Source organism: Daucus carota, chromosome 2 (assembly GCF_001625215.2).
Source record: "Daucus carota subsp. sativus chromosome 2, DH1 v3.0, whole genome shotgun sequence".
Taxonomy (NCBI): Eukaryota; Viridiplantae; Streptophyta; class Magnoliopsida; order Apiales; family Apiaceae; genus Daucus; species Daucus carota.
This window is the reverse complement of record NC_030382.2, coordinates 58078320-58088795: the sequence shown is the minus strand read 5'-3', so window position 1 is coordinate 58088795 and position 10476 is coordinate 58078320. Positions and strand designations below refer to the sequence as shown.

The 10476-nt window shown below is 36.0% G+C and overlaps 2 protein-coding genes across 3 annotated transcripts; both read left to right on the top strand.

The window, feature by feature from the left end:
• Positions 1-809: 809 nt before the first annotated feature.
• LOC108192427 (V-type proton ATPase subunit E) lies at positions 810-3763 on the top strand. The gene is made up of 6 exons (XM_017372748.2): positions 810-1051; positions 1134-1234; positions 2213-2381; positions 2947-3140; positions 3254-3353; positions 3527-3763. Exons 1-6 carry the CDS (start codon positions 950-952, stop codon positions 3560-3562), a joined length of 702 nt encoding a protein of 233 aa, XP_017228237.1. The 5' UTR covers positions 810-949; the 3' UTR covers positions 3563-3763.
• A 921-nt stretch (positions 3764-4684) lies between these two features.
• LOC108210005 (uncharacterized) lies at positions 4685-10216 on the top strand. 2 transcript variants are annotated; one of them, XM_064088451.1, is made up of 8 exons: positions 4685-4826; positions 5294-5338; positions 5907-6018; positions 7047-7116; positions 7208-7538; positions 7999-9036; positions 9246-9395; positions 9584-10216. In XM_064088451.1, the coding sequence occupies exons 2-8, from the start codon at positions 5312-5314 to the stop codon at positions 10016-10018; spliced, it is 2163 nt and encodes a 720-aa protein (XP_063944521.1). In that variant the 5' UTR covers positions 4685-4826; positions 5294-5311; the 3' UTR covers positions 10019-10216. The 2 variants fall into 2 exon arrangements, with proteins under 2 accessions (XP_063944521.1, XP_063944522.1); XM_064088452.1 differs by lacking the exons at positions 4685-4826; positions 5294-5338 and having other exon boundaries at positions 7019-7116.
• Positions 10217-10476: the final 260 nt, after the last annotated feature.

Here is a 10476-nt window from a genome sequence, read left to right as displayed (position 1 = left end):
CAGTTTTAATTGTAGAACATATAAATCGCACTGTCACAAAATTATTTTTATCAAATATATTTTAAAATTAGTAAGCCAAATTTAAATCATATTATAATAATTCTTATATAAAATACATTTATAAATAAAATCTAATGGAAGTTGATGTCACATATTCTTCTCAATATATATTAAAATTTTATAGAAAAAATATACTCCCTCCGTCCCTTTTTATCTGTCCATTTTGGAAAAAAAAAACACATACCAAGAAATAATTGATTGTATGAACTTTTTCATTAAATACTTCTAATTAATATTTTGAAAATGGTGGAATACCCCTACTTTATATCTTGAAAACATGAATTCAACCAAGTTTTAAATGAGTCAAGCCTTGAAAATTGATATTATGGAGATATATTTGAAAAACTATCATTAAATCAGTTTTGAAAGTATAAATGGACAGATAAATAGGGACAAAATTTTACTTCCACAGTGGACAGATAAATAGGGACGAAGGGAGTAATACTTTGGCATGATACATAACAGAAAAGTAATGGCTTGATTACAATAGTTTACTTGAAGCCATTAATGAGTGTGACGGTGTATTTTATACCGCATCGTCGGATGATCCAACATATGTAACCAGTTTTTTTTACAGAAACAAGTAGAACCTATATATTTTTACAATAGTTCTGACTTACAAACAAATCATAATTTCAAAATTTATTTAAATGAAAATTTTAATTTATTATTTATAAATTAAATTCTTTCGCACCACTTACAATATATTTAAAATGTTTATAAATAATTAAAAAGTTGGCACGGGCTATAGGCTAGTTTTTATAAGAAAAAACAGGGCAAATACAAAACTTATGCCACGTTTGTGTAAAACAACTCACTGACACACACATATAAATCACGAACACACAAGAACTGAAGAACCATATCTCAAACAGGCTCGATCGCAAAAATGAACGATGTTGATGTCTCAAAGCAGATCGAACAGATGGTTCGATTCATCAAACAAGAAGCTCAGGAGAAAGCCAATGAGATCTCTGTCTCCGCCGAAGAAGTAACTCTCCCTCCCTCCCTCTTTTGCATTTCTTGGGTATGTGAATTGTGTGTTTATGTATATGGGTTGTGATTGGTTGTAGGAATTTAACATTGAGAAGTTACAAATAGTTGAAGCGGAGAAGAAGAAGATTAGGCAAGAGTTTGAGCGTAAGCATAAGCAAGTTGAAGTTCGTAAAAAAATGTATGTATATGTTTATCCATGGACTCATGCTATCTGCCTCTCATTTTACAATATTGATTCAATCATTGTGTTTTTTTTAATCATTTTTTTGTGATGTTTAATGGCTCTCCTTATGGGTTTTATTAAGAATTTTGTCAACATATATTGCAAGAGCTTATATTTTTTATTTCGTGATTGCTGTTGAATTTTAGAGCACACCTTGAAATTTTTTATGTATTTTATTGTGTTGACTGAAAGTGCTGTTTGGATCGCTCATGGGAATGGGGGTCAATGGGAATGGGAATGATATGGATTGTCAGATTGTGGAATTCCAAGATACAGTTAGGGAATAATTTACCTATCTAATGGGAATGAGATTCCCATTTGAAGCCTCCAAACACATGGGAAAAGCGAGTTCCTATTCCCTTTAACCAGGCTCATTAACTATTAACCAACGCCCCCTGAGATTGAATTGGATATGGATTTGAGATGTATTGTAGAATCTTCTATGATAGATCATCAATGCCTGTGAATTTGGAACTTGATGAATAGTGTTTGACTGCCTCAAATATTCTTGGTGGCTGCTAGAACACTTTGTAGAAATATAGAGGATCAAAAGTGGTAGTTTTATGATCTATAGAAATTATTAGTATATATATTATCTCCATAGGAGGGCAAGACAGAACCACTGTAATATATATATTGGGGGCTTTTTGGTAGGGGGTTCTTTAGTGTGGTTAACCAGAATCGGATGGTGATAATCGTAGTTAGGTGTTTGGTTAAGCTTTTTTTATTAACAGGAATGGGCGTCTTCCAATTAACTGGATATCACAAAGGCAACCTAAACCCTGGAGTTCTATTTCCATTCCTGGATTTTTGTGTTTTAGTTATACTGTTGCGAGGTGGATTTTTGTCAGACCGCTTATACTTTTTGTATGTAAAGCAATGTCCTTGATTTGAATTTCACACTCACTAAATTTTCATAAACGTGTGCCGCAGTGAGTATTCTATGCAGCTCAATGCTTCTCGGATCAAAGTGCTTCAAGCTCAAGATGACTTGGTTGCCTCCATGAAGGATGCAGCATCAAAGGAGCTTTTGAATGTTGGCCATCATTCATTTTTTCACCACCATAACTATGATAGACTAATGAAAGCTCTTGTGGTTCAGGTTGGTGGTCTAATCGTTTTCTGGTTTTTTGGCTAATTAAAACATATATAATGATAAACAAAAAGGACTTGGTTCTGAGTTAAATTTGTGTATAATATGAACATCTGTGCTGTCTGTACCATTTCGATCTAAGTCTTGCTTACAAGTATATTTACTCTGATCCAAATATATCCTGCCATAATATGAAGGTGGACGGGAGTACTTTTGGGTTCTACCATAATATATATTCTTAATCTCTCTCTTATGTGTATATAGCATACTCTCTTGCCATGGTAGATTGTTATGTTCCTAAACTAAAATGTAAATGACACCAATTGAATGAGAATTTCTCTCTGTTTTCTTTTGTTGCAAAGTTGGTATAACTCAACTCTTATATGCCTGTATTGAGTCCTTACGATAAAGTCCTGACCCACGTCCCACAACCTTGTGGTCACTAAGTGGATTGAGCACGGATGATTCATAACACTAGGCTTGTACATTTTTAAAATTCTGATCCTAATGATGCTGTAGAATTTTAATAAATTTAGCCAACATATTGCTGATATATCTTTCATGTATCTTATAGAGTTTACTCAGACTAAAAGAACCTGCTGTGTTATTGCGTTGTCGGGAAGAGGATATTGCGGTTGTGGAGGATGTTTTGAGTTCAGCAGTGGAGGAATATGCAAGGAAAACAAATGTTCATGAACCTGAGGTGATTATTGATATGGTCCATCTCCCACCACCTCCCTCTAGTCATCATGCTCATGGTCCCTCTTGGTATGTTTTAGATCAGATCACACTGCTAATTAATATTGTTATATGTATATGCAAATTGCAAATCTCATCTGACATATACTTACTAATCTACTAATCTTTGGTAATGTTCTCAGCTCTGGAGGTATAGTGATGGCTTCCCGAGATGGAAAAATAGTGATCGAGAATACCCTTGATGCTAGATTGGATGTTGTGTTTCGCAAAAAACTACCCGAGGTATATTGCATATTGACATTTCCCCTTCAGTAATTGTGTAATTTTGTTTTCGTTATTACCCCAGGCCCCCCAACAGAAAAACTGAATTTCTTATATGCCTACAAGATTCATTAAAAATTGCCATTTTCCTAGTCGTGCCCATGGTCACATTTTGCTTGGTTTTTCATATACAGATTCGCAGGAGGCTCTTTGGCCAAGTAGCTGCCTGATGGAGCAAAAGGGTGGGTGTCTATGGCTTCAATGTTGAGACTGGTTTTTCAGTCCTTCGATGTGTCTTTAACTTTACGCTTGTAATTTATTTTTATTCTTGCATCTGAATGCCCTTGTGGTCGCTGTTACACGACGGAGGCACAACAGAAGACATATTTGGCCTAATAATTAAGCCCTCAGGTGAAGGTGCATTGGTTATATATGTTTGCCAGAGTATACTTGACAGTCCCGATTATCAAATCACATCTCAATGACTTCCCCAATGAATTAAGTAGCCATCGCTTGTTTTTCCCTAGTTACCATATACTCATTGTTTGATGGATACAGGTAAACTAAAATCGTAATCGTTCCATGAACAACATATTTTGATTACCTGGAAATTTCCTTTTTAAACTAATCGGATTAGATTGCATTCTATTTCTATTTCTTCCACGTTCGTCTTCAATGGTTCAATTAACAATCGGACCTCATTGTTTTAAACTTACAATACAAATAGAACATATAAAATCACACAAAACTTAAATAAGAGACATATTAAAATTATTACTTATATATTATATAAAATTAAATTAGAAAATAATATACTGTATACAATTTCAAGTCACATATAAAATCTCCTACTCCCCTGGTCATGTTTAGTTATATACATCTGGGCCCTGGGGGAGTACTCTACATAAAACATATAATAGTTTCATATGTTATTTTATTTTTATTTTAGAGTTAAAATACATATCAAGTAATGTAAAAAAAAGTGCATAAAAATGAGTGGAATGAGGGGAGAATTATTTACATGATTTTGACAAGGACGATGTCAGATACACAAAAGATTCCAATTTTTTTTATATTAGTATATTATATTAAATGATAATTCTAATAATTATCTTTTTTATATTTCTTATTGTTATTATATTAAAATCGATCAATAAAATGAAAATATAAAAAAAATTGAGAAAGAGTATAAAAGAAGATGAGAAATAAATATTTTATTATTACAAGGGAGATGAGAAATAATTAAGCCCATAAATAGAGGACAATCGTCAAGAATACTTTAAAATTGTTTTCTATCTTGTTCCGGTTATAATTTTAGGGTATCAAACGGCTAATCTCTCTCTGTACATGCTCTACAAGAGTAACCACGGTAAATTATTTCACGTTTTGAGTTAGCCCCTCTAATATTGCACTCCATCTTCTTGATATAATTTAAACCCGATTCTGCAAAATCACGCCGCTTCTCGGATCCGGGTCAAGTCCTCTTCCACTTCTGTAAGACCCCTTTTTGTATACACACATATGCACACTCATCTTCTCCTTATTTGTAAATTCTTGTTTTTATTTTTTATTATTTGTTGTTATTACATCGTTTTCTTGATATTTCTTGTATGTTAATGAAAAAGATTAAAAACTTTTTGGGTAATTCGCTAATTTGTGGAATTAGGGAGACATTGTGGTGCAAGAAGTTTCAATTGTTGGTCTGTAGTGGTTTTGGGGTCTTTCTGGTGAAGTGGGTCTGTGAGGACTTTGATCAAACATAGGGTAGCTGTTAGGGTTTTTGGTGTTGGGTTTAAATTTTGGATTTTTGGTTGTGTTTTGGTTGGTTAGGATGTAATTTGAGCATGCGGAGACATTATGATGAGTTTGGAAATCAACCTGTGATTTGGATTTTATGTTTAGAATAGGATGTTAAGTTTAACCTAAAGAATGTGCAGTCTCATGGTTGTTTATATGTGCAGAGTTCTGGATACGTATGAATGGCTTGGAGAAAGGTTGCACAAAAGGTTTGTATTCACATCATGAAAAATGCTTTTGTTTTTCTTTTTATTTGCTACCCCTGATGGGGAGCTTCTGTTCGTCTTTTATGCTTGAAACGTTGATTATTACAGTCAGTGGCATAGGCAGAATTTTGTGTTAGGGTGCTCTAAAACGAACTGTATTGTTGGTGGTAGTTGAACCTTCATCAGATTCCCCAACTTAGCAAAAAATAACCATACAATTACATGTGATATAATCAAATATTGTAAAGCAACGGATTGACAAATTAAAATAATATGGAGTATGAGCTAAACCCTTGTCCTTTTGTAAGAGAAGACATATTTTGGAATTTTGTGGATAAAAGTATTGATGTAATATATTATATTCGGAAAAAGAAAATGCCTATGGCGTCGCTCTGACACATATTTTACTTGGCTGAGGATTTATTTTCTTGTCACTAACAAAGTTATCTACATATGTTGGTAGTGAAGTTGGAAAGCACAGTAGATGAGTATAAAACCAAATACTTTATCGTACATGGTTTGAAGATATCCCATTAGTCCATCTAAAGTTTACCCTGAATTCTTTAAACAGGGCATTCGTGCTAATTTGATAAAAGCTCTTACTGCATCAACATCTAGGCAGGCTATTTTGACTGCAACCACCAGAGTGACATCGGCTTCTGGCTCTGTTAGATGCTTTCAAGGTATGTATGAGCGTATGGGGAATTTACCTTTTTTATATAATATTTTTGCTTCAGTTACTATCTATTTATGTCAATTCTTGGTTTTTTGCTCCCTCCCTCCCCCTCCTCCCCTCCCCCTCGCTCCCCCTCCCCCTCCCTCTCGCTCTCGCTCTCTCCCTCCCTCCCTCCCTACCTACACAAACACACACACGTGTGTGTGTGTGTGTGTATTACTGAATGCCTGGCTCTTTTGACAAGGACAAGTACTATGAGATTTATTATTATTTTTCTTCATATTTGTAATTTTGAACACGAGTGTTCCTCTAGGTTTCCTTACTATAGTTGAGTAAGTTAATTATGATTATCATTTTTACTTTGTAACCTTTCTATTAAATTTTTGCCTTAGTATGTAGACTGCCCCCCCCCCCCCCCCCCCTCAAAATTAAGTTTAGTAATGTGGTAATAATGGGCTCTTGCTTGCAAATATTTGTTACCCAACATGGATACATGATCAAGTGTCAGATTAGTCAATTATTTGAAAAACATATTCTTGTGTTTTTGTCCTGAAATAAGTGTCCGGGGGTCCGCACCAGAGCCCGTGTATCAAGTATCTGCCACAGTTACTCAGAGCCAAATGAAGAGTTAAGGTACCAGTCTACCAGATCTTGCAATCAACATATGTAAGGATCTCCCTTGGCTGTGAGGTTAGAAATTTTTGTAAGGATCTAGAGGCAGAGTTCAATATATCTTTGCTGCAGATCGAAGACCCTTATACTTATAGGTGGAATCAAACCCTATACAACTTCATTCTTCCCTAGGAACTGTTGATCACCTTTGTTCATTAGGATATTTGTCTCTAGTCAATTTTAAAAATGAATCAAACTATTGGCGGCTGCACAATTATTTTGCTTGATGAATGCTTTTAATTTGTGATTATATAATAATTGCTTTAGTATGGAGTATTAAATTTGAAAGTTTGATAGAACCACATGTAGATTTCAATTGTAATTTGGTATTACAGACTGTCTCTTCCCAAATATTTGCTGCAGAATCCTCCATCAACTCAGCATTATGGAATGCTGGGGATTGCAAGTGCTTAGGAAACCGACCGTTTATGAGGTAAATTAGCCTGTAAATTCAGTTGTGTATTTTGCCATTTTTACTACATTTATGGTCATGATTGTCTTGGTAATGTTGTTTCTTCCATTAGGTTTTTTCATTCTAGTCCAGAACTCTTTGCTAGAAGAGGCAACGATGAATTAAATGATTCAAAGGCTTCCAGGAAAGGGAAGTATAGAAAAAGACCCACTTCCACTCAGCCACCTGTGGAAGCACCATATCTGCCACCCAGACTAATGAGAACATCCAAATTGTTGCCTGATAAAACAATTGATATCTTTGAAGGCATGACTATTATAGAGCTGGCAAAGCGTAGTGGTGAGTCAATTCATGCCTTGCAGAACATTCTTACAAATGTGGGGGAAAACATTGGCTCAGAATTTGATTCTCTCAGCATTGACATTGCGGAATTGGTTGCAATGGTAAATTTTGTTTCTAGAAATCAAATATGATGTTTTGATGCAATTAAAGACTGATATCATTCCTCCATAGCTGTCTTTCTTTAATGCCGTCATTGTATAGAAGTAAAATCAGATAAAAGGTTTGATTTATGCGGTCAGCTATATTTCTTATATGGCGTCGCTGTCAAGTGTTCATTAGCTTGGTGCATGTCTAGAGCTAGTGGGGCATATATACAATGGAAATTAATACTTGCACATTTAGACAAAATTAGTAAATTGTTTTATATGAAAGAGGCAAGACACGTTTCTTGAATGTTGTGCATGCTCAGACAAGAGAGTTTCTCCTTATTTAAAGCATCTCCTATGCAGTAGACTTATATTAGGCTGAAGGAGTCTTTTTTCCTGTCCAGCCAGTTTATCTGTATATTGCTATTAGGCTTGAAATATATTTCTGTCACATGTGCTGCATTCATCATTGCAGGAAATTGGTGTTAATGTCAGGAGGCTTCATTCCTGTGAAGGTGCTGCAGTTCTTCCTCGCCCGCCAGTTGTAACTGTTATGGGCCATGTTGACCATGGTAAAACTTCTCTTCTTGATGCTCTCCGGTCAACATCTGTTGCAGCAAGGGAAGCTGGAGGTATAACTCAGCATATTGGTGCATTTGTTGTAAAAATGCCGTCAGGGGCATCAATAACATTCCTTGACACTCCTGGTCATGCTGCATTTAGTGCTATGCGAGCTAGAGGTGCGGCAATCACAGATTTGGTTGTGCTTGTTGTGGCTGCGGACGATGGTGTGATGCCTCAAACTATTGAAGCCATAGCTCATGCAAAGGATGCTAATGTACCAATTGTTGTTGCAATAAATAAATGTGATAAACCAGCAGCAGACCCGGAAAGAGTAAAAGTTCAGCTTGCATCAGAAGGCTTGCCACTAGAGGAAATGGGTGGAGATATTCAGGTTATTGAGGTTTCTGCCAAAAGTAAAAGTGGACTGGATAATTTGGAGGAGGCATTACTTTTGCAGGCTGAGATGATGGAACTGAAGGCAAGAATTGACGGGCCTGCACAAGCTTATGTAGTTGAGGCAAGGCTTGACAGAGGAAGAGGTCCATTAGCCACAGCAATAGTGAAAGCAGGGACATTAGTCTGTGGGCAGCACATTGTTGTAGGAGCAGAGTGGGGGAGAATACGGGCCATTAGAGATACAGCAGGGAAATTGAGAGAAGATGCTACTCCTGCAATGCCTGTTGAGATTGAAGGGCTTAAAGGACTTCCAATGGCAGGTGATGATATTACTGCCGTGGAATCTGAGGAGAGAGCTAAGATGCTTAGTGCAGGCAGGAAAAAGAAACTAGAGAAAGATAGGCTTCTGAAGATTGACGAAGGGAAAGAAGTCTCTCCTGATCCATTGGAAGATGTTCCTGTGAGAGTTGAAATGCCAGTTATAGTTAAAGCAGATGTTCAAGGTAGCGTTCAAGCCGTGACAGATGCATTGAAGAGTTTAAACAGTTCCCAGGTATGCCTAAGAAATAAGTATTTTATTTTGCAACTGAAATGATCTCTCTTTAGTTATCTTGCACCACTCAAAATTGTGATGATTCACTAATTCACTATTCTTACAACAGGAAAAGAGGGTACTATGTTTTTCGTAATTTCGAAAATTTCTTTTGATCTCATTGTATAACAATTATTCATCTTCCTTGACTATTTATATATGTTTTTCAGGTTCTTATTAATGTTGTCCATGTTGGAGTTGGACCTATTTCTCAGTCTGATTTGGACTTGGCACAAGCCAGTGGTGCATGCATAGTTGGATTCAATGTGCGAGGCCCATCTGGTTGTGTCGGTACCTCTGCAACTAAAGCCGGTGTACAGGTACTCTTTGACACCCTTAACATGATACACATACTTTCAATGTTATATTTAGTCTTTACATGCCATGGACTGCATAATGGTAGACTCTTGTAGATGCACTTTTGGCCTGACATGTTATAATGATTATTTAAATTTCAAATATGGACAAGTGACACAATTATTCTCTACTGCTAAATTGATGCATTTAGATTAAAGTTCACCGAGTGATCTATCATCTTTTGGAGGACATTGGTAGTTTAATCGTAGAAAAGGCCCCTGGAACGTTTGAGACTGAGGTGGCAGGAGAAGGGCAAGTGTTAAACCTCTTTGAGGTTAAAGGAAGGAGTAAAGCCAAGGGAGAAGGCTTCAAGATTGCTGGTTGTCGAGTGTTGGATGGACAATTTTCAAGGTCATCAACAATGAGGCTCCTGAGAAGCGGGGAAATCCTATTCGAAGGATCTTGTGTATCCTTGAAGCGTGAAAAGCAAGATGTAGACACAGTAGGAAAGGGCAACGAATGCGGACTCGTGCTTCATGATTGGTTAGATTTTCAGGTCGGAGATGTCATCCAGTGCTTAGAGCAAGTCAATAGGAGACCCAAGTTCATATCTTCAGAAAGCGGAGCCGTTCGAATTGAATGCTAGTAAATTTTCAAAACCCAAACACTAAGGCATAATTAGACCAACATGAGATGCTTGCCTCTGCATTTTGCCAAATACATCCTCATATTTTTTGGTGCTACATTACTACATGAATTTCATATTTAGAACTCATAGCGGACACTGTTCTAGAGATTAACTAGTCATATATTATATATATTATATTAATTCTTCGAGCTGACAGGGGAGTTGCATTGACATTTGACACTACATTTGTTCAACACGGGATAAGGCATAATATAAAGTAGTGGGCAATATGAAATCATGAAATCAGCTTCTTTTTTTCCTTTTTTTTTTTTACACATTTTTAAAATGTATTATAGCACAGTGATAGCTTGTACCGCAACATTTAGAAACATTTAGCAAATTTTAGATGAGTAATGAACTTTAGAAACATTTAGCAAATTTTCACGTTGATTATCGTTATGCTAACATAATATATA

What these genes read in the sequence shown, in the direction of transcription:
- LOC108192427 (XM_017372748.2), top strand. Translation starts at nt 950, where the DNA reads ATGAACGATGTTGATGTCTCAAAGCAGATCGAACAGATGGTTCGATTC. An exon ending in GTTGAAGTTCGTAAAAAAAT is followed by an intron (nt 1,235 to 2,212) that starts GTATGTATATGT and finishes CGTGTGCCGCAG; the next exon opens with TGAGTATTCTATGCAGCTCA. An exon ending in TGAAAGCTCTTGTGGTTCAG is followed by an intron (nt 2,382 to 2,946) that starts GTTGGTGGTCTA and finishes TGTATCTTATAG; the next exon opens with AGTTTACTCAGACTAAAAGA.
- LOC108210005 (XM_064088451.1), top strand. Translation starts at nt 5,312, where the DNA reads ATGGCTTGGAGAAAGGTTGCACAAAAG. An exon ending in TTGCGGAATTGGTTGCAATG is followed by an intron (nt 7,539 to 7,998) that starts GTAAATTTTGTT and finishes TCATCATTGCAG; the next exon opens with GAAATTGGTGTTAATGTCAG. An exon ending in AGAGTTTAAACAGTTCCCAG is followed by an intron (nt 9,037 to 9,245) that starts GTATGCCTAAGA and finishes TATGTTTTTCAG; the next exon opens with GTTCTTATTAATGTTGTCCA.